Below are 25,407 nucleotides of genomic sequence, written 5' to 3'. Positions count from 1 at the left end.
AAGTGTGATTTTTCTGTGTGAAGAGAAGCCACACACATACAGCCATAAACGGGACATCGCTGTCTATGGGTACTTTTATGATCGGCCGATGCATGGTAAAGATTATTAAATTTTATAACTACTTTGAGATTCTGACCGACATGCCGACATATGATACAAAACAGCTGAAGAACCTGAAAGAAGAGCATCTACTAACGTGATAAGTATAATGTTCAACTGACAGACAGCAGAGTAGAATACTGTGTCATATATGGAAAAGCACAGTTGAAAAAACTCGTGCAAACAAGCGGTAATTTGTAGGAATCAAAGCAATTTGTTTGTGCTTTGTGAACGCTGGGATAACAAATAAGATGCTTGGTGTTTGGACTGAGCGCAGACTAAAGACGTTCCAGCGGAAAACTCACTCTTTGTGGAACTCACAACGGTCCCAACAAAGAACTAGCACTCAGAAACCAACCAAGATCAGTAACAATAATTTGGAAGCTTTCTGTACAATAAAGGAAGCTAACTAATCTCTTGCAGTGTGCAACTCGCTTCTTTGTGCTAGAATTCTGAGCAACTGACTGAATTTCAAGCATATGATATGTGAATATCATCTCGACAGCGTAAGTGTTCCTGACAATACTCATTGCTTTGTCGTCAATGTTTTCTTAGTGATTGCTTTATTATTCTATGTAATAAAAAGGCCAGTTCCGAATGTTTTTACCGTAGTTTTCGGATTTGAGCCTTAGCTAAGCTTGCGTCCAAAGTTTAGTTTCTAGTGAGCACCAGCAATCAATCATATCGTTTATTGCAACGTTGGGTTGGCTGTTCTGTGAGCCAAAGAAAAGAAGATGAAAAGAGTTTATCCTTTAATAGAACACTGTCTGGTTCCTGGAAAATTATAGCGTTGTATCGGTGACAAAAGATATAGATATGAGTATGGTTCCTGCTGTTTAGGAATAAATCAAAAGAAAAGGGACCTCGGTCTATGCTGTAAGGAAACCTGGATAAACAAGCCGTTTAGCAATCTTGAGCGAGAGAACAATAGGTTATGACGCACAAGTAGGGAACCATGTCCAATATAAGTTGTGGGTTAAAATAAAAGTTCTATCAAGTGAAAGAGGTGATTGTTCAATATCGTTTTCTGTTCGTAAATCTGTTCTGTATTTATATTCAATGCTAAATTTCTTAGCCTTTTTGGCGCCCTTAGCGTCGAGCCTTGATTTGTGAGGTTACTAATGGTATTGGTTGCGACGTCAGAGTGCTTGGGTGACACGATTTATGCAAGAGGTATATTTTTCAGGATCCTTTTCAAAGACTGATATATGTACATTCTTTATGTGGGCTTTTCTACTGTTGTTAGTGCTGGTAACAAATGATCATTTTAGGATACAATCTAGTGGACTATTGGTTAAAAGAACTGTGAGATAATGTATTATAATGGAGAAAAAGAGAATAGATCTTAGTTTGAATTGCGGCAACATTACCTTCCACCAAAATTTCTAAAGCCATATCGAGAAGACATCCTAACATTTATCTCCCTCCAGAAATCCAGCTGGAAAATTTTTTCTTTGTTTCGTCCTGCTTTTTTATGCAAGGGGAAAAACGAAGAAGAGTGTGGCGTCGGCGAAATTTGGCAAGTAAAACCGCGCGCATGGACAACTACCACGGGGATAGATCACTGACAAACCCGCGCACCGGAGAAAGAATTATGGTAGTGCCTAGTATAAAAAGCTTCTGAACCCAGTTTTCTTTCTTTTATTTTTTTTAAAATTCTCTTACATTTATCCATACATCAATATATAACACATCTATAATGGACACCAGAGCCATCACTAGTAGTAATAGCAGCATATTAACGTCAGCTTCTACCTATTTACTCAACCAATATTCCAGCAACCGTAAACGTTTCCTTATCACTGCAGGCAGCGCGGTCCTAAGCACCTGGACCCTTTGGCGCCTCCTTCGGAAGCAAAGAAAACAACGTGCCGACAACACCGTCCCCGCAGTTGCCGGTGCGCTTCCCGTATTCGGCCACGCCTTTCAAATCAACAAGGATCCGCTAGGCTTTATCCAGAAATGCAAGGCCGAGTATGGTCCTGCATTCAGTATCAAGCTGGTCACCCAGGAACTTTACGTCCTCACCGGCAAAATGATTCCGGAACTCCTTATGGCGTCCCGCAAAACTGTCAGCTTTTCCGATGGTGTCGAAACTGTAATGCCCGTCGAAAGAGTGATGCGCTTATCTTATGAACACAAGCACACTGAAGAGGTCGTCAGCCCAAGGGACAAACATCCCAGTAAGTGTAGCTTTCAGTACTATATGTTGACGAATGCGTATTTCGTTCGTCTACCAAGCGACAACAACATTGTATTACGAGTTATTAATATCATAATTATTAGTTGTATATCCCATTAAACAAAATTTCAAACCACAACAGATTGAAGTCTTTTCCGACAGAATCGAAAAGGCATTTCAAGAAACGCTCAAAGAAGAATTGTCGCTCAAGCGTGGTGAAAAGAAGCAGATCGAGCCTTGGGATTTCCTTTCGCATGCTATTTCAAGAATCTCGTGCTTGTGCTTTGCTGGCAGTCGCATTGGTACCGACAGAGAGTTGATCGCTGCGATGGCGACACTTACACAAAACATTGTCAAGGCCGGTATGCTCTTAACCGTCCTTCCGCCTTGTATTGCTGATATCATCGTCCGTCGCTACATGTCTGTCGAACGCCAACTCGACTTGTTGATGAAGCTACTCGTACCTTTGATTAAAGGCCTCCGATCTGGCGAAATTCCCGATGACGAGCCCACATTTGTTAGCATGACATCGAAACTACCCAAAGCCGACGGTTCTATGCGTTCTTCTGAAGATGCAGCGTTTCATTTTAAAGGAGTCGCATTGGCTTCCATTCATACCACGAGCCACTTCACTACGTTTTGTCTTCATGAATTGGCATGTAGACCGCAGCTTATGACCGAGTTACGAACTGAAATCAGTTCTCTGGAGAAACGGACACCGGAAACAGTCAGTCATTTGCGATTACTTGACTCATTTATGCGTGAAGTTTTACGATACGATATCGACAACCTGGGTCTCCATCACATGGCTCTTCAGGACCTGGTCCTCTCTACAGGACAGATTATCCCCAAGGGAAGCTTAATTGTATGCGCACTAGATGAAGCCCATAATGATCCTGCGCTCGCACCACCGCAAGACAAACCATTAGACGTATTTGATCCATACCGATTCATGAACACTGCAGAAGATAAATGGTCAAGTACTATTGGTATTGACATGATTTCCTTTGGTCTTGGCGCACACGCATGTCCTGGTCGTTATTTTGCCGTAAATGAAATTAAATACGTCTTGGCCGAGCTTTTGGTACGCTTCGATATCTCCACTCCTTCTGGAAAGCGGGCACCTAACAACGTTGCAATGGGCATGGTGAAGTTTCCGCCTAAAGATCCGATTATCTTGGAAGGCATCCTTTAGTTGAGGCGTATAGAATTTGCCATAGATTAATAAGAGTGAAAATATATCTATACCATGATTGATATGAAAATTGTGTCTTTTCGTTTCCTAATCTATATTGTGAGCATGTTCTTTGAGCAGTGTGTAACACAAAAAATATGACAAGTATGTGCCATTTTACCAAGTGACTAAGGAGAAGGTAGTTATACAACGGTTTTCCGTTTTTCTTGCTAAAATTGAGGATTCACAATAACGGGATAAACAACTTTGCTTAAAAAGACCGAATAAGTCATCCTATAAATAACACTACTTCGTTGTTTACTGTATCTGTCATTGACGATGTACGATGCGTTCCGTAGAAATATACCCATGATTCTTTGTGTGTCCCCATTCTACTGGCCATTCAACTACATCACAGAGACATCAACTGACAATATCGGATAACGTAGAGCTACATTGGTATTTTGGGCGATTTTCAACAACCCTTTTCTTTTTTGCCCAATGTTGGCCATATAGACAGCAAGTCTGTAATATTGCCGGATATCCGCAATTTTGGAAGCATTTTGACAAAAAATTTATAGAAGCATCTCAGCTATAGTTTAGGCACACGTCTTGTTTGATTAATTTTTATTGATCAGATTAAATATACATCTATTCCTTATCCTGGTGTTGAGAATACCGACACACCTGCCATTAAGCGTTCATCGCTTATTCTAGGCCCACTATGGTTCGTACCATTTCTTCGAAACACAGTTCTCCCAGTAATCGATCAAGGTTCGCCATTTGAACCTCTGCCCAAGCGTGCCGGACAATTTCTAGTGTTTCGCTGGGGAGTGCACGCTGCGATCTTCTGTCGTTGCTAATTTTCGTATACAACAGGGTTAACCTTTTTTTCTCGACAGGAGGAGCCCTCATGAGTCGTCTTATAGCCAGTACGAAGGTAACCGGGTACAAAGGTAGGAAAATTTGCGTTAATACAGTATTGCGTAGTTGCAAGCATTGGTTGTTAGTTCTGGTATGTGCTCATCATTGAATTTGGTGTTTGCCCTGTAAAGATACCTTTATTAACAAAACGGTTTTTCTTTTCATTTTTACTCTGCTTGGTGACTTTTTCCCCTTCTTTTTGGTTATCGTTCTTACCATCGAAGCTTTTGTTTGAGTTATTTAAACTTGCAGATAGAATGGAACTCAAATAGCTGGCGCAAACATCCAGCCCAGGAAGACATTCAATTAGAGGGATCCTGGGAGTACATTTCGAAGCTATTGTACCAGTGATGATGGGAAATGCAATAAGTAGCATGTAATTCGTAAACATATCTTATGAAGAGAGCAGATCATCTTACATGTTTCTAAGGACTTCAAGATTTTAGCTTCAAATTCGAGAGTCCATCGGCCCGGACTTTACGTTCTAGGTCTACGACACCATCAACGTACTAGACTTAATCCCCTTCAACTTGTTGATCAACATACTACACATTTAAGTACAATTGAGTATACACAATGATATAGTTACTATGCAACGATACGAACTACTTACATTTGAATTTTCATTGACTTGACCAAGCAATGCCGAATCGAAGCATTTGTGCTCACCGCCTAACCATGAAACTATTTCCAATTTTATCATAGCAAGTTCGTCCGTGGTGAAGAATTTGAGCTTCGTCTCGATTTACAAGCAACACACGCGTAAGGGCACTAAGACAAGCAAACGTGGGTTTCTGTGTAAATGTTAACTGATCAACGTTTTATTGCAGCGAGGCTATAGCAAAACATACTATAGCTCATGAAGATGCGTTTTTTGATATGTTTGTAATGACTGTTAGCGAACTTCTTGTATTCGTAAAATTTCTGCGTCGTATCGCGATCGTCGTCGTTGTACGATGATCCTGGTCTAAATCGGATACGCAGATCCAACTTTTCAAACAAGCCAGCGCGTCTGGTAGAGCTGATAATGTAGAGACTTATTCGCTGTCTGTGTCCTGATGATTGTCATAACCGTCAATAAATCGTACTCGATAAGTTTTGCTAATATGAGACAAAATGCACGTTACCTGTTCCTGTGCAGGGCCATGAAAAATTTCGTCAATTCACCATGCGCAGCAGTCGTCCTGTCGATATTATTAGTAATGGGCATGGCCGATAGTTGAAATGTGTGGCTTCATAACTGATAATACTAGGGTTTTATTTGCATTATCTTTTTTGCTCGTCAATCGACGTTCTCGCCTTGGCCTCGCTTGTTATTCGTCTTTTGCTTTTTGTTGCTGATGTCGCCGCTACTACTGGACGCTTTATTTTCCTCAGTAATAGCGTTTGCTGACTGGCTCCTTCGGTTAGCGGGTCTGTACAATGGCCCCCGTGAAGATCACCCTCGAATAAACTCAACCCTAAGTTGTGTCAACACTTTTGATGGAGCTCTTAAGATAAGAAAGCATATGATTTCTATTTAAAACCCCCTTGTATTTCAACCCTCATTAGCTCAACCGTATAAGACGGGTTGATATTAACGAGGGACCACTGCATCGGGCCGTCCTGATCCTCCTTTTGTTGTTAACCACCCTTTTGATGCTCATCGTTGTCTGCTCTTGGCAGTAAGTAATTCTACAGTGTAAGAACGCAGGAGTACGCGAAGCTTGTTGCTATCACATGAAGTTCATACATCTTTCTGCTTTCTTTTGCTTTTTTTTACCTGTACATACCTCAAATATATTCCACCTTTCGGCCCAAATTGAAGCAGCCTTTTACAGAGGTGAGGATGATGTTGTTTTATTATGGCATGAAAATCACAAAGAAACAGTAATGGAAAGATATGTAGAATATAAAACATACACGCTCTGATATCTGTCCTCTTGCTTTGCAACAGCTATACTTACACATCAGCCCTGGCTCAAAAGAAAGTAAAAGAAGAGTGGAAAGCGTAAAGATAAGGCCAGTGACGAAGATTTGATAGCCTGATGGTTGCTGCTCTTGATTGATATAGAAAGCTAATAGAGCCTCCCAGTTACTGCAGCCACGCCTTTAAGGCAAGCCCACCGGATAGCGTCGCGTCTTATCTTTCTGATAGAAGATTCTGCCTTTTCTGCAAGCAATAACGTAAAGATGCTCTGTTAGACCTCTCATTATGTCAAGGTGCTTATCGAAAGAAGAAAATACATTGTATTCATTCTGACGATGATTGTTCGTACACCGTCTTAAACAAACACTACTGTCAAATATAAAGTAGCAATTCTGGCATAATTCTGCAGACAGAAGATTGCTTTATAAATGGTAGTATGCTTCTATTTTATGTTACAAGTAATGATAATTAATTTGATAAGAGTAAGGTCAAGAAATTGACATGATGATACTTAAACTTTCTGTATGCAAATCGAGATATCCTGAATAGGCCGTCTTTGATGCAACGAACAAGATTAGTGATCCTTTGACGATAAACGGAATAAAAATGAGAATAACCAGTCAGCGTACCTAAGAAGCTACACTATACTGCTGGGTGAATGGCATGTCTATGAGCCCTGTGTGTTTTGCTTGCTTCGGGCTGGATGACAAGCTACTATCATACCTCGCTCACCGTTCTTTTTAAAGGTTTAATATAGCAAAGTGTGGAAAATGATATCGCCAGGATGAAATCCATCGGTTTGGGTGCTGATCTATAACATGCGCTCCATATGAATGGGGCATTTGGTAGCAGTACTTTGTTGAAGCTTAAAAAAATTTTGGCTAGAAAATTCATATAAATAGACAATGCATTGGTTTTTTTATCTGTCATTATTCACCCTTCTTTTATTCACCTTTTTACAAATATGGAACATCCTGAAAATCTTCAACCTCAACCTCAACCTCAACCTCAACCTCAACCTCAACCTCAACCTCAACCTCAACCTCAACCTCAACCTCAACCTCAACCTCAGCCTCAGCCTCAGCAACCACGATCGTTCTGGGATTTCCGGACCCAGCAGCTTGCTGCGGACTTGTGGTCGCCTACTGTAGATAACGTCGATATGTTCGAAGAACATTGGAATACCTGGTTCGATATGAACCTCACCGTGCCGCCAGAAGGCTCAGCACAGCCTCGTTTTGATGTCGCACCGGAAGGCGAAAATCTAATTGTGCCAGTGGGGCCGGATGGCGACGATCCAGACAATGAAGATGGAGGGCTGTTCGGCTTTCATCGCAGGGATTTTGACGTGGACGAATTTGATGATGATGAAAGAAACAACGGCCATTGGAAAACGCACGTGCTTGGTGCTTATCCGTGTAAAGCCGTCGCAGAAGCAATGAAGAATCATTGTAGATATAGCATGATCGTATACAACACGGTGATTGCTTATTATAAAGGAGCTCCACTAGTAACTTTCTTGGGTAACATGTTCGCTGTCTTATTTATGAATGAATGACACAATACATAGTGCGTATAAAATGATGGGTGCTAACCAACCATTCACTAGTCACACCCGGTTTGGTTGACGTAGACAGCTATAATGACACAGACGAACGACGTATTGTTCAAGTGCTGATCCAAAACAACTTCACAAGAACTGATCAGCTGGAGGCTTGTAAGCTGCCGGGGTGGTCGCAGTTTATGTTCCTATATCGTATTGCCAAGATTGTTTTGCAAGTCTATATAAATCGCAAAAAGGATGTTACCCAGCCAATCATGGATAGCATCAACAGAGCTTGTACTGATGCCCTCAAGACGGTGAACCGAAACTTTGGGAATCTCAATGGAATTAAATACAAGAAAATGAAGGTAAAATTGATAAGAATAAATGGCTGTATACACATATTAAATACTAGTTTCTAATCACTCAACGACAGCGACGAATTCATCTCTTCAAACTGGATATGAAGAATTATCTAAAGCATTTCCAAGGTGTCAAGCTTCGAGGCGATGCTCGTTTGAATATAGGGAGCAATGGCAAGGTCATCCGGGTGATGTACCATCACCGCCTGGATAAGTAAAAAGATCTTGTGGAGTGTTCAAGTCGATCCCGAGCCACAGCAGCCAGTGACGCACGCCGTTGCCTTAGACCCCGGCGTCCGAACACCACACGCCTGGTATAGCCCGACGTTGGGGGCAGGATTGCTTGCACCAAACGCAGTGAAGCGATTCTACCGATTGGCTGCGGAGCTCGATGATCTCATTTCGAAGCGTGATCGCGCATATAATCTAAAAAGCAAAGCAGGCGAAAGGCACGGTCAAGCTATCAACCAAGCAGTACATCGGACGTTTCAACGCATACGCCAACTGCGAGACGAGTATCACAACCAAGCGATTTATTGGTTGCTCACCAATTTTGATGTTGTGATAATTCCCCCCTTCCATGTGTCAAATATGGTACGCCACCAAGTAGGAGAAAGAGCACGGCGCATCACAAAGAAATCAGTCCGAGCAATGCTCACATGGGCACACTACCAGTTTCGTGCGAAGCTGAAAGAGAGAGGTTAGTTGACACACATGAAAAGAAAACAATTATGGACGAGGTTGATTGTGAACTTGATGATTTCTGATTTCTTTTTCCGCTCTCGTATAGCTGCTGTACGTGGTGCAACAGTCATTGAACAAGAAGAAAGACACACTACAGTAACCTGCTCAAGCTGTGGCAACGCTCGGATCATGGGTGGTGCCGAAGTGTACCGATGCCGCGGTTGCGGTGCGGTAATGCACCGTGACATCAATAGCAGCAAAAACATATTCATAAAAGCGCTCATGGCTAGACGCCTTGTACAGATTTAGCTCACTTAGTAAACACACAACAACATCACCCCCTGTCTTTTTATACGTAGTTTCTAGATTTTTCTTTCTTTGTGCGCTTTCGCTTGTACTCATTGTTACTATTGCAAGATAAAACACTATATATGCATACTCTTATTATTAACATTTTGTGGAAGATGTGTCGATAATGCAAAGCAGTAATCATCGAATCACGTATGTCCGTCACAAGCGTAGTACCTGCTCTATATACATATAGACTTCCATTATCTCTTCATGTGGGCTTATACGATATGCCTAATCGATAGAAAACAGTCAACCTGTACGTACATGATCACTGTTGTCAGCATCTCCTTATTTGGCTAGCTGAAACCGATCCAGACTGCATGAAAAGCAACACACTATGAAGTGACTTGTTCCGATCAGACCATGGCACTTGTTTGCTTTTACTCTACTTTGCAAACACGACAAGGCCTCTTATCTGAAATAAAACATACAACAGTGAACTACAAGACCGTGGCTAGAAAATGGTACCAATATCGCCACAGCTTAGATGGGGAATATCCATAATGAAAGAGCAAAGAACTTGACGGCTCTTTTGGCAATTCCTACGCATCTTGCTCGTGAAAACTGTCAAGCGATTATCGCCCCTTCTTTTGGGTCATTCGAACGTAGACGTATATATACGACACTGCGTATTTTTTTCTCTGAAAATTTTCTCTCTTTTTCTTTATTGTCTTCCATCAATACAGTATTGCCACTCAAGAGGCATACCCGTGCGAATGTTCATCCAAGAAGCACGGCCATGCTTTCCTCCTGCTGCGGCTGCGCCAAGGTTCTGTTTTTATTATGAATGGTATGTGATGTTGTTTCTTCTATACAACAAATGGTGTACATACGTTGTTTCCACAATCATCGTCGCCTTCAATTCCCTCTATTAACCTTTTACGACATCCTTGTGATAGATGACCATCTCCGCTTTGTGCTACACAAGAAGGATCCTCGTCGCAATATGCAAGCTGGTTCTCCAAGATCTCAGAAGAGAAGGATCGTAAGTTTTATGTTTGGCAATTGGGCAATGGGCTAGGTAATTGTGAAATGACCGTGTGTAAATGGTTTTAAAAAGAGTGGCTAATCACAGTTGGCATTTGTGTAAAATTAGCATTTTTCATATATCTCCCTCTGAGCAAGTATCATTATCTCCTTCCGCGTGCTGTCAGTGTAACAAGGTCAACGTAAGTATTATTACAGTCAAAGGGTTGCTCGGACAGATGAAGAAAGATGCAAATGGATAGGACAAATGCTGGGGACTGCGCCATAGGATGATTGATACTCATCGTCACCACGGATGTTTCATAGGGCACACATTACGATATTTCTCTTACTCGGTTAGTAGTGTGAGTATTAAAAAATGTACGGCATTCTATTTTCTTTGGGATGATGGGGTATACTGGATGTGGGCATGATGATTGCTGAGGTATATATGCTAGCCGCTTACACCTTTCTCTTTTCTTTTTTGACTTGTATATTGAAACTTATGGCAGCAAGGACAAGGCGTACAAGGTTAGGAAAAGAGCCATCCGTTGATTTCGTGTTGCCATTCGTCTCTGCTGTGTCCACCGTTCAGACCTATCATGTCATCACTCGTGTGATAATCAAGACACCTCACACCACTGCCTCTGCTGCTGCTGCTACTGAGTCTCTTGGCTGTCACTAGTTTCCACCACTGTGCTACTCCCGGCCTGAGAAACTTGTCAAAGAAGTTTACCTACTATGCTCAAGATGTATCCACCATCCATCCATCCATCACAGACAGTGGTTGAAATCACTCCATCTTTGTTCTCAAGCAAGCCAGGCCTTCTCCTGTGTCTAGGGACAAGCTAGTTGCCGTCATCCTGTTGCTCAAGCTGCTGTTTCTCGTGGTCAACAAGTCCATCTCGCTTCTTGTTGCTTCTCGTGCTGTCAAGTTGAAGGCATGGCCCAATGAAGGATGAAAGAACAAGGATGGTTGCACAGTGTGATCGCTGCTTTATTACTGTAAGTACAGTACATCATTTCATCAGTTAATTTGGTGTGTGTGTCTCGTCTTAATGTACGTTGTCTGTCTAGCAAGACTGCTAACTGCCTTAATTTCTTTCCTTTCTGTTGCCCAAAGGGGCGGGCCTTTTAGGCTCGCTCCTTTGTTTTTGTCAGGCTACTACTGGGAGCACAACGCCCGAGCAAAGGGCATTTATGTTGCTTGCTTTCCAGTGTTATATCGCACGTTCGATGAAGCTTCGGCTGAGTTCGTGCAACGAGTATGGGATTGACGATGTTTCGGCAGAGTCTTTCTCATATGTTGTGGGACGCACCGTCGGCATGCCGGCGCAGGTTTCGGGAAGCCTTCTTTTCGGAGAGGGCGAGCCCCGTTGCTTAAAAACGTGTAAGTTCTTTTCCTTCTTTTTCATACGAAAATACTCGGCATGCGTATGTCGGACAGTGAAACTCATCCGTGAAATTTTTGAAACGCCTTCCTTAGCATAACGAATTTTTATAAACCCCTTTTTTAGTAACATGAGCACGACAACACGACCATCGTCGTTATTATCACGACGATCTTTCCATACATGCCGATGTACCTGCTTGCAACAATCAATCGTTCAACGTCACTTGGAGCAACAGCGTCGTGCCGGCAGTTACCGATTAACGTCATTCCCTGAACCACCACCGCTCACATCAGTAGAATCGCGCATGGCAACCAAACTATTTGCAAAACCAGCTCGGTTCTTGACAAGCGTGTTCGATCCTAAACAAATACCTCCTTTTAAACAACCAGAGGTAAGAGGCCAGGGGCTTTTAGGTGTACTGAAGATAAAAAAGACACTCATTTGCTTTCTCCTTAGATTGCGTTTGTGGGACGAAGCAACGTTGGAGTAAGTTTTAATTTAGCTCAGTCTATTTGTAACTGGCAGGACTAACGAATGTAAAATAGAAATCTACTTTGATAAATAGATTGACGAACAATAGTAAACTCGTAAAGACATCAAGCAAACCAGTACGTTTTTAAGTGATTATCTCTTGATGTTTATCTCGTTATCTGAAAAGAAGCTCATTTTGCATGAAAAATACGACCCGTTCATCAACTAGGGACACACAAAGTCGCTCAATTTTTTTAATATTGCGGATCAAATTACGTTGGTGGATATGCCAGGCTATGGATTCCGTTCCCAAGAAGAATGGGGAGAGCTTATCCTCCATTACTTGCGATATCGAGAACAGTATGTTGGCGTTGGTTTTCCCTTTTTCAAAATTGACTTTGAATCCTGAGATGAACATTTCTGACGTCTCATGCTAATCTTGAGTATTTATCTCTAAATCAAGGTTAAAGCGTCTGTATATCATCATCGATCCCGTCGCTGGTATCAAAGAAACCGATAAACAAATCATGCAAATCCTCGACCAACAACCTCTTTCCTACCAGGTCATATTGACCAAACGCGACCGATTAACCGACGAAGCGTTCCAAAAATCCAAATCCCAAATTGAACGCTATCTTGTTGAGCATGCTATTTGTTGCTATCCCGAGATTCTGACTACAGGCAAACGAAGAAAGAGCAAAAAGGATCAGGTCGGGCAAATGGCACAAGATATTGCTCGGATTCAGTGGTCCGTCATGACAGCAGCAGGTGTTACTCCAACACCACCATCATCGTCCTAGTATAATACTACTATAATGGAAGTTGGGAATATATTTCTATGGAAGAGACAAAGTTGTTTGTTTCGTTTTTACGTTCAAAAAGAGAGATTCCATTGTATTTATCTTGCTTTTTTTATTTTACTGCTGCACATATAATGATTGATCAGTTGCTTTAGGCTGTTCTCGGTTTGCAATCAGTTTCGGCCATGGTCTTAACAAAAATCGCATCTGGGGAATGATCTCGTTCTCCTTCATCGAACGTGTAGCTGCTAGCAATAGCAAGTTTCTTTCCATCATGACTGAAAGCAAGACTGGCAATTTCGTCGGGATATCGAGGGAATTGTCGAATACGCTTTCTATTGACGCCATCCCAGATGCTTACCGCACAATCCGACCCACCTGATGCAAACGTGCCGTAGCTAATTATTGATAGCAAGTAGATGAGTACATGACAAAATCTATGTACAAACCCTATCTCTATCTCACACTCTCACAATATATGAGGAAGCTTACACTGGGTGGAATGCTAGAGCATTGACAGGATACACCACTTCGGTATCATTTATCATATGTCGATGTGATTTGAAGGCATATTTCTTCGCTTGTGCTTCGGGCGACATATCGTAAAATTCAAGTGCCACTCGACCCTCAATTGACGAGCACGCGTAGCCTATTATAAATTTGACGCACAGACCTTAGTATATGTGTACCTGATACATAGAGACAATGCAAATTCTATACATTACCTTCACCGTTAGGCATGCATCGTACGGACTTGAGCATGTATCGTAGCGTCGTCTCTCGAGTTTGCCATGGCTCATTTATGTTTCTAATATCATAAACATGAATCTGTCGACTTGCCATTGCTACCACCAGCTTATTGTCACAAAGATCCATGCTGAAAACCTTTTGCGGCAAGTTGTGTGTTTGTTGAAGTGCTTCAGGACTACGATCATCCCATACGCGTAACGTCTTATCCCATGAACCCGAATACAAGTTATCTAGAAAAGGTTTATAATTTAATTTTTGTGATTCCAGTTCGTATTGAGTTGACGATTCTTATATGAAATATTTACTTGTTTCAGAGCTCCAGCGCACGCACCTAACAGGTTCGTCGTGCTTGCCCAAATTCTGTTCACTGCTCGTCTCGAGATCCAATCTGCAGTTTTTTTTAAAAATTATGACATTAAGTGTAATCGATTAGAATATAATTTAAGGAAGGAAAACACGCGCGTATGTATGAATTCCACCTTACTTTGTCACTTGTTTTGCTACACCACCGTGGTAGGCACTGTTATTATCCTTTCCAAAACACGTGTCAAGAATAGGACCAGCGTGCTTGACCTGCGTTGTAAGTTTGTTTTCGTCTACATTGTACAATCGAACCGTCTAATTGCAAAAGGCATTGTCAGAGAAGGGGAAAGTCAGATCGCAGGGCGTGGTTTGTGAAAATTTTATAACAGTGAAAGAATTAACAACTTACACTGTCCCAGGACGATGCGAGTAGCAATTGTGAATCGGTTGGACTAAATGTGACGTTGGTGATGCCATCAGTAGGTGGATCGGCGATCTCAAATTGTGTTGTCGCTGGATCGTGCATTGTGTGTATATGCGCGCTGTGAAAGAAGCAAGGTGTGAAAGACTCAAAAGCCGCTGAAGGCTGGCTGTAATTAAAGCTGAAAAATCAAGATTCCGCAAGCATTCATAGGCGTGACAGCATCCGTACTTCGCGTCTATTTCTTCTCCCTCCCTTAATATAAGGAGCATATTTGATAGAAGTGGTGCCATTTTTCAATGTAAGAAAAGAATTTATCATTTGATCAAAAAAGGTGATCAACAGTTATGGTTCTATGGCGATGTATGAGCTAAATACAAGGGATGGCGTTCGCCAATGGTAAATGGTAACTTTGCACGTTGATAATAATCATCGTAAAGTTCGATGTTGTCAATCACTGTATCCAACAAATGTGCCTGACCAGCTACGACACCCGGCGCATCCGCAAACGACATAGCCGTAAGATGGACATGGAAATGATAATAGCTTGGTTGATAATGAATAAACAACCGCAACAGATCCTTGTCCATGCCATACTTGTCCTTGACCAACTGATACGCTGTATCGCGAATGTTCTTCAGCAATGGTAGATGCGAGCGGTTCAATGACCGCAAAGACAAGATATCACTACGCATGGCAATAGCGACACAATACAACGACTCTTGTGTTCCATCCCACTTCATATCCGGCAACACCACAAAGCCGGTTTCTCGGTCATTGCTGCGGTACAAGACCCGATCCGCTTCAGATTTGCCCTCCAAAATGTTAAAGACCCATTGTATACGCTCAGCAGGCAAAGACTGAATATACGGCAATGTAATCTGTTTGTACATGTCGGGCGTTTCGATAATCATATGACGTTGCTGGTGTTCGTACTTCCGGATATGCAGTTCCGTGGCAGGGTAGATGGTTTTAATGTTGGTATCAGCCGTCGCTAGCTTGACAGTGCCCATGCCCCAGCCATAGATATTGTTGTGGTTGGAATCTACCAACTGACATGTTCTTGAAGCCAGTTCCGGAATGTCAGTGTCAGCATAACGTGCTTTTTCAAACGACACAATGGCATGCTCGCCGTTAATACGACCGAGAATGTGGACGAGTTTTGATCGGGGATCGTGGGATAAGACGCGTTCGAATTGGAATTGGTCGAGGACTTTTTCCATTATTGCACTTTCGATAGTATGGTAAAATAAGGGTTTCGTCGGGACAAGAGAGATTTTAGTCCGAGAGAGCGAGAGCGAGAAAAGGAAGTATATGTCGCACAACGCGTGTTTTGTGGGAGCTACAAGACGCCCGAAGAAAGGCGCTCCTTCAACCCCACCCAACCCGCACGCTGGAAAGATTATAGACCTAGTCCACCTCCTTTCTATTTTTTTTTAAAACTCGTTTGTTCTTGTTACTGAACCGATAAGTTAATCCCCTTTCTTTTTATCTTTCTCTCCCTCTCTCTCTTCTGTTCTCTCTCATACATCCCCCACCCCTAATCAACACAGAGGATAAAACATGTCACCTATGCCGCACAAAAGCGCCTTTGAGCCCAAAGATCCAAGGATTATTAATTTGTACGAAGACGACGACGACGAGGATGAGTTGGACGACTGGAGTTTGACCACGACGTCTGACGTGACACCTCGACCACGACGCAAAAAGACAGGCACCCAAGCTCTGGTCGAGTTCCTGAACACAACGAGCCCTGAAGAGTTTGAAAAAAAGTCGCCCAAACGTACCTCAAACCTGTTTTTCCGCCGTCGCAACAAAAACAAGCCGCCTACAGCTCCATCGTCGACCTCATCTACCCCGACACCATCCACAACATCATCCTATTTGACTTCTTTCAATAGCAGACACGATGTCATTGGTGGTGGTGGTGCCGGTGCAGCTGCAGCACCAAATACCATTCATCGTAAAAACTATATTGAAATTATTCCCAACCACATTGCCAATCCTATTTTATCACGCGAGGCATCCAGTTCGACATCGTTGACTCGAGTAGCTAGTCGTACGCCGTCGCTTGCTTCAAGACAGTCGGCTGCCATAAGAAGGAGTGTTATCAGCAATAGCGATCAACAACAGGCCCCACAAAATCAAAACCCTTTGTTGCCATCGAACCGTAGTATCAAACAACGAGAATCATCGCTGTATAGCGATTCCATTCGACATTCCATGTCGACCAAATCCCACTCCTTGCGTGGAAGGCCATTAATGCGACATGATACGGACGCTACTTTGGGAACTAAATCATCCATTACTTCGGGATTGTTCCAACGTCGAACGAGCGAACATACGTTTGGAGGACAATTGGAGCAGCAACAGGGATCCGTTGTTGGTGCTAATAATGGACCGTCAACAATAGGAGGAACGGACTTACAGCACCCGCATGCACCGAATCAGCAACAGCTTGAAGAACGAGACAGAAAGGCAACAGAGACGATGGTCAGCCACTTTGCATCGCAGGACGATCTGGAGACAGTGGAATCAGCTTTGTTGCAACGTTTGGAACGGTTTCGATTGTCTAAAATGGATAAGCCTAGCGATGTGGTTGCGGCGGGTCTGGCAACGGAGCATGTGCGTGCACTACAAGCATCCACTCAGGAATATGAAGTGTCTGATCAGCAACAACTATGTGATCCCAACAACAATGGCGGTAACATCAACCAGCAACAACAAAAGACGAAAAAGAAGGTCCGACATATGCAGGTTCAAACCATGCCTCTGGAAGCATTATCCCCACCCAACGAAACATTCTCATCATCCACCGACAATAGCAATACCAATGAAGCATCATCGTCAACAGCAACATCACCGACAACAACGACAGTTAACAATAACAACAGAAGCAGCAGTAGCAGTCATACAGCGGTAATATCAGCCAGTACAAGCACTGGTACCAACACCACAAGCGACGATCCAGTGATTGCTCAGTTACAACAACAATTGGCAGAAGAACAAAAGCAACGCAAACACCTGGAGGCAGCACTCGAGGAAACGTGCGACCACTTTGAAGTGTTGAGCGGATTAGCGTACAAGAAACTCAGAGAGCTATGGGAAGAAAGGACGCGTTGGGAAAACGCGTGTATCGAGTTACGAGATCGGTTACTGGAGATGAATCAGGGACCATCGTCCATGGAAGACTTAAATGACTTTGCCAATAGTGATTATGTCGTTGAAGAAGAAAAGGAGGATGGCCGTAGTAAATAACATATTTTATACTCATTTCATTAAAAACAATATACATAGTTTATTTCTATGAGAGCAACCCCTTGTGACACTGATATGCGCGTACACGCTGGGAAAAGCTTGAATTTTACGCCGCGCGAAGCGAGCGCGTTACATGTTAATTTTCTTCCTCTTTTGTCTCCTTCCGCAACTTGGACGCATCACTCGTGCACAACTTCCAACAGAATTAAAGTAAAAGAGGCGACAATGAGCCATCAAACGAACAGCAAAAGCGAATTAATCAAATGGCTCGGTACGCGACCATCATTATATACTGTAAAAGACCAGTATCTTAGTTTGGTCATGAATATGGTAATGAAGAGAATTAAAAAAAGCGAGCGAAAGGGAACGTGTCAAAATTTATAACCTTGATTGACGATACTGATATGCCCATACATATCTATAATACGCTGCTACCTCGCGTTTGTTACCAACTAGGCTGAAGTGCTTGAAAATGAAGAAATTCAGTTGAAATTGGTGATCATGGAGTTGACGGATGGAGATTATTGGTTACCAGTGACAATGCCTAAAGAAACATTAGAAACTGCCCTCAATATCTCGTCGTATGTTATTGTTTTTTCTTCAAATTACACATATACACACAGACGGGGAGCGCTAACGTGGATTCATACGTGTATTTGTGTGTGCATAATGAATAGATCAACAAAGGAAGAGCTTGGTGAAAGACTGGAACCGCTTGCAAACACAAACTTAATGATAACCAAATGGATGGTGGGTGTTTACCGACGCGGTGAAGCACTGGCGCCCTACTTGCTCATAAATGAGCTCGTCTTCAACAATACGTCTGCCGCCACTCCACGAACCCCTCGAGAAATTTGCTACAATCCGCGCGTCAATAGCTGGTTAATGGACGTACAGAATCAGCTTTTAAACCTGACTTTTGACCTGAATGACAAGGATTGGGTGATGCCTTTGTATCCTAAGTCTAGAATACCCGGCATGACCCAAGATGAATTTTATAAATTCCATCCAGCCGTAGAAGAACTTTTACTTTACCGATACGGTGCACTTCCTTCATTGGTAACACTTGTCTGCATATTATTTCTGTACGTTCACGGTGAAATTGTATGTACCAATAAAAACTGTGTAATTTCTCTAAACAGGCAGAAATTGAAGAGCAAATAAGGCCGTTAAGCAAGACGTTCAAAAAAAGGCATGCGAATCGAGAAAGTGTTGGAAGAGACCCGCCATCACGACCAGCAAAACAAGTCAAAACACAGCATCAACAAAGCCTGCTATCACAATATGTAAATATTGTGGTGGGCAAGTGATAAGAGGAGAAGAAAGGAAAACAAACTGACATCGTACAATATACACACGCATCTTTTCTATAGTGTCCCCCATTGACACGGGGTGACGTCAAGGACATTTTTGATAGTTTCGACACGATCGACGATAGCGACTGCATAATTCCACCAGATCAGCTGGCAATCTTGGCTTCATTCGGTAATTATTTATGTAGATCACCCCTACCACCAACCATGTCTATTTCTATTTCTATATATTGTTCAAGTAGGCACGCAACCCTACCCCTCTTCCCAAAATATCGACCAACCTTCACCTTTTGCTCTACATATACATATATACTGATACACATATTTGTAGATGGGGCTAGTCCAATTCTGCAAACAATCATCAAACAAGAAAATGTGGCAACAGACGACAATCCTAATAATCATCAAGCAGTACTCCCGTATTCTGTTGCAACATCACAGATACCTCCAAATAAGCTACATAACGACGACCAGCAACGGCGGTCAGATATTTCAGGTATGGGTTTTTAAAAACAAAAAGGGTTATGCATATGTATAAAAGGAGTATATATGCTTGTTTGTGCGATCCTATGACCACGGATAAAGGAAGAAGGGTGAATAACAAAAGAAAACTTGTTTTTTTTCTATTTTCCATATATTATCTTTATAGATCAACAAGGAGTTGCAGCAGTAGCAGCTGGTGTCGTTCGCAGTGCCAGCAATGTTGTTGATGATCGTCAGCATCAAGGACTAGATATCACGGAGAGGAACGAGGGTGAACAAGACGAGAATCATGATGAGGACGAATACGATGACGCAGAGGAGGGAGGCATGGATAATATGGATCCTACTGAATTTTGGGAAGCCCAGCACATCTCCTATGTAGACATGGTTGATGGTTTCAAAAGCAAAATGTGCTTGTTGTTCTAAAAGACAGACCATTATGATCATTGTTTCTGTATATCTCATCGTTACTACATCCCGTCATCTATCACATGTAAATATTATTCATCAGACCTTTTGTGGCCTTATTCGTAATCGCCTTGCTAATACTAAATACTACTGTCCACCGAGTCTTTGTACTATCTTGTTGTTATTGTTGATTCTGCCCCATTCCCAATGAAATGGTTGCATACGAAGCAGTAAAAAAAGAGGGACCAACTACAATTATGTAGACAATATTTTCTGTGATATGTGTGTGTATATGTATAAATAAAGTGTGAGTACTATTTAGAATTAATGGTATCAAGTGTTCGTGAGTGCAAAATGGCGGTTGTTGATGTTGGTATGGAATATGTGTGAGAGTGCGTGTAGAAAATTTAAGGAAACAAAGAAAAAGGAACAGGAGAAGAACGGGACTACGATGGGAGAAGTTTACGGAGGAAGGGAACAAGGGAGACAAAAATCACGGAGAGGCGCGGGAGTGTAGACGGAGGATATGAGCAGGAGACAAATAGTTGTACTAGTTGGTGCAGGGTGCAAGATGGAAAGCCCAAAAAGAATGATGGTAAGTAGAGTAGGAGGAAGTAAAGTCATAATATTCGAAGAGAGAGGGAGTACGTGTGTAGGTGTTTCATATCTACATCATGGAGTGGAATTAACAGAGGAGGAGAAAGTGAGTGTGTATGAGCTACTAGAAAAGAGAAGAGAAGAAAAGAAAAGAATAACGAATGGCTGCGGGTAGTAGTCTGGATAAATAAAGAACCAGTATTATATGGAATGGTAGAGAGGGATTACTAGAATGCGATTTCTTCTTTTGCTGCGGCGACATGAGCAGCAGCAACAGCCGCCTTGGACATGGTTGGTAAAGCAGTTTCTTGCTCCAATTGCTCTTGTACTTGTCTCACAATCAATGTGAGGAATAAGGCATCGCCTTGCTGCTGCGTGAACTGAACACGCGTTGTTGTCTGGTCAATAGACGGGAGGAAGTCCATACGGCACTTGACTTGTCGACTTTTTGAAGAATCGGTTAGCTTGGTCTTGATTTCAATCTTGTATCGTGTACCGTGCTTGTCAGTCTTTTCGTACAAACGTGCATCAGCAACCTTGTTCATCACACGATGCAACATACGGACAACGTTGGCAATCTCCGTGTCGTACACAGTCAATGTACATATCTAAAACAATGAAAAAGGTTATCAGTTTGGTTTGATTCTTATAGGCTGAAACGAGGATATATCAAAGTTATACTGTCGTACCTTTGGCTGCTTGAAGAAAAACAGATTGGAGATCCATGACGACTTGGGTGTAGCTGCGACTGTAGTTGCTGGTGATGATGGATAGCTGCCACTAGGAGATGTAGTGATGGTCGAGCTATTTGAGAGCAAGCTTGGTGTCGCTGGCCGAGTGGCCGTAGTAGCACTTTGATCACTTCCACGACGATCAAAAGATTGTACGGAAGCTTGGCTACCACGTCGACGCTCATTATAAGCAGCTTGTTGAGGAGACAATCCAGTACTAGTGGGCGATGGCATGGTTTTTAAAGCCGTCTTAAATGTTGGAGGAACGCCCTTGGCAGGTTCAACAGCAGTGATATTGCTACTATTGTTGGTATTGGAATGGTTGCTCGATGAAGATGAACTGCTGCTGCTCAATGTGCTACCATCAGATAAAGCTGGAGGTTGTGGTGGTGGCAATTCTTCTTTTTCTTGATGATGGCGTCCTTGTTGTTGATCAAAAACAGCCAAGTTGATCTGTTTGCGTTGACGTCGACTCGGTGAACCGCCGTTTAATGTAAAGACACCTGCAAACTTCCGTTGGGTATCAGAAGCATTGGGCACACGAATCGACAATCGCTTGCTATTCTTTTCATTGTTTGCACTCGCACCAATAGTTGCAGAAGCATTGATAGTAGTGGTATTAGTGGTATCCGAAATAGTCGAAGAGGGGTCGACTTTGCTGTTGCGCTGCAACAAGATTCCAGGATGACGCAAAGTGGATTTTGGTGGTGGTGCAGGTGTTTTGGATGCACGCATGTTTTCTTTGGAAAACGGGTTTTTGCGACGCAAGGTACCGGTCAAAGTATTAGGCGATGCAGGTGTAGGTGGTGGTGATGTTGGACTAACCGGTTGCTGCTGTTGCTGAGTTTCGGCGTTCTTGTCCTTGCTTTGTCGTCGTGATGATGGTGACAAAACATTGCGGACAAACCGTTCATAAAAGGTTTGGCTTTTCTTGATCGGTGTATTATTTTCACTGGCAGCAGCAGCAGCAGCAGCAGCAGAAGCATGTGCATTACTGCCTCTTTTGTGTGAAGTAGGCAATGGTGGAGGTGAGGGTAAATCTGTGTACCCACCAGTAGCAATAGCAGCTGCCTGTTGCCGTTCGACACGCATGCTGACTGCAGAGTAACGTCGGTTAACTGACTTCTCCGGCATCCAGGGTGTTTGTGGCCGCTGGTGCGATGCACGACGAGAATCAGTCATGGACATGCAACGACGGTCGCGCTCAGACCGGTCACTCACTGTTCGGTATTGTCGACGAGCAGTACCTAATTACGATGCATATCGCTTAGTTGATAGTCCTGATATATACGGCTTGCAAAAGCACATGCACATTTTCGACTAACGTACCTATATTGTGATAGCGGGCTTCATCGTCATTACTATCGGACAATTCATCATCGCCATGTTCCATTTGCCAGTATCGTTCGGCATGTTGTTGCAAAAGCACGTACACCACTTTTTGCATATTCGGCCTTGAAAATAAATTAGTCGTTAATTTAGTATAAAACAAAACCTGCATGTCCCTGACTTGTGTATCATGTATGCAAACTACTAGGTCCTAAAACCGGTACAAACTCTACTACTATTGTTGCTAACTTATTACAAGTGTTCAAAGAAAGGGAAAAAACTTACTCGTTGCTGACGAGTGCGCGAATGACTGCGTCATCCCTAGCTTCTCCCCAAAGGAACTTAATTGTTTCAAGGATACGGTCATCGATTTCCGACGGGTCATTGATAGGTTGACCGATCTCGCTAGGTGCTGGTGGCGTCGGTAAGCTGGCCAAATTTCTTGGCTTTGTCTCACGGAACCAAGGGTGAGCCATGATTTGTTCCATCTATGATATGTTTTATCAGTGGTGGCGAATCAATGAGAATAAGTGGCTGATCAAGACAAAAAGAAACACACAATGACAAGGGAGAAGGGATGATAGGGGAGAAGCAACGAGCCACTTACAGTCAATCGCTTTGCAGGGTCAACAACCAAAATACGACGAATCAAGTCTTGTGCGTTTCGTGAAATGTTTTCAGGCATGGAGTACTTGCCGGACTTGACCTTTTTCAGCAACTGACGGATGTTATCGTCATCAAAAGGCAAGTGACCCGTAAGCAAGGCATACAGGATAACGCCGCAGGACCAGATATCGGATGCATCACCATTATAAGGCATGCCCTGTTGAAATTAATATGGTAGCATTAGAAGTTTCAGGGTCAGTACAACTCTGCAGTTTTTATCAGAAAGCTACAACAATGCTGTTCACTGTTGTTGCCGCTTCTGATACTAATATAGCAAAGAAATAAAAAGAGAGGGGACTCCTTACAGCAACAATTTCAGGGCTTGCGTAGTGAGGTGATCTATAGTAGCATATAACATAACATCAAAAGTAAGTATCTTGAAGAAGTTTGGATAGTATAGTCGATATCCAAATCAAAAGAGCATAATCATCCATCACTACTACTGAAACACATTACCCGCAGCTTGTCTCGAGTAAAGATCCTGCAGGTTGCAGTGACGCCATACCGAAATCGGCAATTTTGATGTTGTTGTTGCTATCCAACAAGAGATTTTCCGGCTTCAAATCTCGGTGGCTTTCCAGATTCAGTTAGTATATCAAGTTGTTTTCTTAGCTACCCTTTCTCATGCATAAACATACTATACATACCAAATTAAATGGTGATGGCAATAATCAAGTCCGAGAATCATTTGCTGGAAATGATGTCGAGCTTCATTTTCACCCAGTTTGCCTTTACTGACCAGATATTCAAATAATTCACCACCTTCAACGTATTCGAGAATCAAGTGTCTAATATAAATATTTTAGGGAGGAATGTTTAGAGTTTTCCAAGGATAAAACGTGTTTTGCAAGAAGCATAAAGAAATCAGAGGGTGTAGGAGTTTGTTTTTTCCCTCTCTTTCTTTATGCAAGATAAAAAGAAAAAAAGAGAAGTATCATAAAAATAGGGGAGAAAGAAGAAGAGGAAGAACAAGGTCAGTAATAATAATTACTTACAAGTCTGGAGAGTTATTATCATCAATAACGTCGATTAAACTCATAACGTTTGGATGATGGATTAACTTCATGAGGGCGATCTCCCGCCGCACGGCCTTTTCAATAGCCGGGTTCGCAGCCAGATGCGTCTTGCTAATAATCTTGATTGCAACTTGTTCCCCCGTATGTCTGTGAACTCCGAGCTTCACGCGACCTAAATGTCATTTTCCATATATCATCAAAATATATTTCAAAGCAACTTATTACTTTGTATATGTTATAGAAATGACCAGCGATAGATTACCTGAAGCACCTTTGCCCAATGTTTTTCCAAGGTAATAATCGCCAATCAATTTACGAGGCTTTTGCATTGAACTACAAGTAGAAATTGCACCAGAGCTCCGTCTTCTGTCTCGTAATGATTTGGTCGACCGGTTTCGTGATAACAATGCGGTAGGAAGTACCATGGATGTTCGTCGGCTGCTGTTGGTGCTGTTATTATTGGAAGGTGCACTAGAACGACGTTGACCGGCCTGCGGATATTGATGATGATGGTGGTGGTGATAGTAATTATCAGCCGTCGTAGTAGCGGCTGTTGTATTAAGTGGATGTACTGTTGCGTGCATGATTATTCTTATTATGTAGTAGTAATAGTAACTGTAATAGTATTTTCGTATAATAATATTAGGGAAATAGTGTAACTTTGAGTGGTGTGTGTCCTGTTGTTTGAATCGTTGTGTATTAAAGTAGAATAAAAAGTAAAAAGGAAGGAAGAAAGAAAGAAAGGAAGAAAAAAGAGAGAGAGGAAAAAGAGAATTAAACAAACAGAACTCAAAATAAAAGGTGTCTAGATATAAAAGCAGAAAAAGGGGATGGTAACCCATCAAATTATTAGCAGTAGTAGTAGGATAAAGCGTGGGTGTGTGCGTGTTTAATATGAGTATTTAGCAGCAGTAAGTGCTAGCTGTGTTATTATATTAGGCTTCTTTTTTTTATCTTCTCCCCTACCCAAATTTCATGCTTGGTTGGTAATAGTAGCAGTAGCAGTCGCAGTAGTAAAAATAGCAGTAGCAAAGCAAAGAAATACAAGAAAGTAGGTCCAAAAGTCGGGCCTCAATAAGGTGAATAGGTGTTACAAGGGGAAGGAAAGGGGGTTTTCTTTTCGCTGCTGCTGAAAGGGAAGTCAAGGCATATAATGTCACACCCAGAAAGGGGAAAGGAAGGGGTAGCTCCCTTTTTTCTCACTTTCATTGGGGAAGAGGGGAGGACGGGGGGAGAGAGCTTCTATATTACACAATGTTTTTTTTATTTGAAC

The 25,407-nt window shown here is 42.4% G+C and overlaps 8 protein-coding genes across 8 annotated transcripts; 5 read left to right on the top strand and 3 right to left on the bottom strand.

Moving 5' to 3' along the window:
- Positions 1 to 1,798: 1,798 nt before the first annotated feature.
- On the top strand, positions 1,799 to 4,318 carry BDB00DRAFT_883401 (cytochrome P450; the record flags this gene model as incomplete). Its single annotated transcript, XM_053128230.1, has 4 exons — positions 1,799 to 1,842; positions 1,960 to 2,282; positions 2,386 to 3,365; positions 4,094 to 4,318. The coding sequence occupies 4 exons, from the start codon at positions 1,799 to 1,801 to the stop codon at positions 4,316 to 4,318; spliced, it is 1,572 nt and encodes a 523-aa protein (XP_052978897.1).
- A 2,934-nt stretch (positions 4,319 to 7,252) lies between these two features.
- BDB00DRAFT_939534 (uncharacterized protein) lies at positions 7,253 to 8,793 on the top strand (the record flags this gene model as incomplete). The annotated part of the gene is made up of 3 exons (XM_053129318.1): positions 7,253 to 7,706; positions 7,898 to 8,199; positions 8,247 to 8,793. 3 exons carry the CDS (start codon positions 7,253 to 7,255, stop codon positions 8,409 to 8,411), a joined length of 921 nt encoding a protein of 306 aa, XP_052978896.1. The 3' UTR covers positions 8,412 to 8,793.
- Positions 8,794 to 11,297: 2,504 nt separating this feature from the next.
- BDB00DRAFT_426048 (P-loop containing nucleoside triphosphate hydrolase protein) lies at positions 11,298 to 12,918 on the top strand. Its single transcript, XM_053117342.1, has 6 exons — positions 11,298 to 11,584; positions 11,681 to 11,979; positions 12,045 to 12,074; positions 12,134 to 12,196; positions 12,289 to 12,419; positions 12,523 to 12,918. Exons 2-6 carry the CDS (start codon positions 11,716 to 11,718, stop codon positions 12,857 to 12,859), a joined length of 825 nt encoding a protein of 274 aa, XP_052978895.1. The 5' UTR covers positions 11,298 to 11,584; positions 11,681 to 11,715; the 3' UTR covers positions 12,860 to 12,918.
- A 92-nt stretch (positions 12,919 to 13,010) lies between these two features.
- Positions 13,011 to 14,438, bottom strand: BDB00DRAFT_765071 (WD40-repeat-containing domain protein; the record flags this gene model as incomplete). The annotated part of the gene is made up of 6 exons (XM_053119493.1): positions 13,011 to 13,257; positions 13,352 to 13,508; positions 13,585 to 13,839; positions 13,915 to 13,997; positions 14,094 to 14,227; positions 14,322 to 14,438. The coding sequence occupies 6 exons, from the start codon at positions 14,436 to 14,438 to the stop codon at positions 13,011 to 13,013; spliced, it is 993 nt and encodes a 330-aa protein (XP_052978894.1).
- Positions 14,439 to 14,686: 248 nt separating this feature from the next.
- On the bottom strand, positions 14,687 to 15,556 carry BDB00DRAFT_788614 (HIT-like domain-containing protein; the record flags this gene model as incomplete). Its single annotated transcript, XM_053120820.1, has 1 exon — positions 14,687 to 15,556. The coding sequence occupies one exon, from the start codon at positions 15,554 to 15,556 to the stop codon at positions 14,687 to 14,689; it is 870 nt and encodes a 289-aa protein (XP_052978893.1).
- Positions 15,557 to 15,702: 146 nt separating this feature from the next.
- BDB00DRAFT_426042 (uncharacterized protein) lies at positions 15,703 to 17,646 on the top strand. The gene has a single exon (XM_053117341.1). It carries the CDS (start codon positions 15,897 to 15,899, stop codon positions 17,589 to 17,591), a length of 1,695 nt encoding a protein of 564 aa, XP_052978892.1. The 5' UTR covers positions 15,703 to 15,896; the 3' UTR covers positions 17,592 to 17,646.
- A 13-nt stretch (positions 17,647 to 17,659) lies between these two features.
- Positions 17,660 to 20,070, top strand: BDB00DRAFT_827428 (uncharacterized protein). Its single transcript, XM_053123798.1, has 7 exons — positions 17,660 to 17,921; positions 18,048 to 18,172; positions 18,269 to 18,650; positions 18,734 to 18,877; positions 18,965 to 19,076; positions 19,236 to 19,400; positions 19,554 to 20,070. The coding sequence occupies exons 1-7, from the start codon at positions 17,667 to 17,669 to the stop codon at positions 19,811 to 19,813; spliced, it is 1,443 nt and encodes a 480-aa protein (XP_052978891.1). The 5' UTR covers positions 17,660 to 17,666; the 3' UTR covers positions 19,814 to 20,070.
- Positions 20,071 to 20,611: 541 nt separating this feature from the next.
- Positions 20,612 to 24,574, bottom strand: BDB00DRAFT_976723 (kinase-like domain-containing protein). Its single transcript, XM_053129928.1, has 15 exons — positions 24,397 to 24,574; positions 24,114 to 24,306; positions 23,766 to 23,906; positions 23,575 to 23,691; positions 23,424 to 23,457; positions 23,060 to 23,275; positions 22,738 to 22,940; positions 22,486 to 22,577; positions 22,247 to 22,370; positions 21,949 to 22,117; positions 21,591 to 21,687; positions 21,426 to 21,545; positions 21,174 to 21,284; positions 21,082 to 21,140; positions 20,612 to 21,000 (listed from the first exon to the last, which is right to left on the bottom strand). The coding sequence occupies exons 1-15, from the start codon at positions 24,557 to 24,559 to the stop codon at positions 20,620 to 20,622; spliced, it is 2,220 nt and encodes a 739-aa protein (XP_052978890.1). The 5' UTR covers positions 24,560 to 24,574; the 3' UTR covers positions 20,612 to 20,619.
- Between the last annotated feature and the right edge of the window lie 833 nt (positions 24,575 to 25,407).

This window comes from Zychaea mexicana, assembly GCF_025766255.1.
Source record: "Zychaea mexicana strain RSA 1403 chromosome Unknown BDB00scaffold_45, whole genome shotgun sequence".
NCBI classification, from domain to species: domain Eukaryota; kingdom Fungi; phylum Mucoromycota; class Mucoromycetes; order Mucorales; family Lichtheimiaceae; genus Zychaea; species Zychaea mexicana.
The sequence above is the reverse complement of the archived record's forward strand: the minus strand, read 5'-3'. Positions and strand labels throughout refer to the sequence as shown.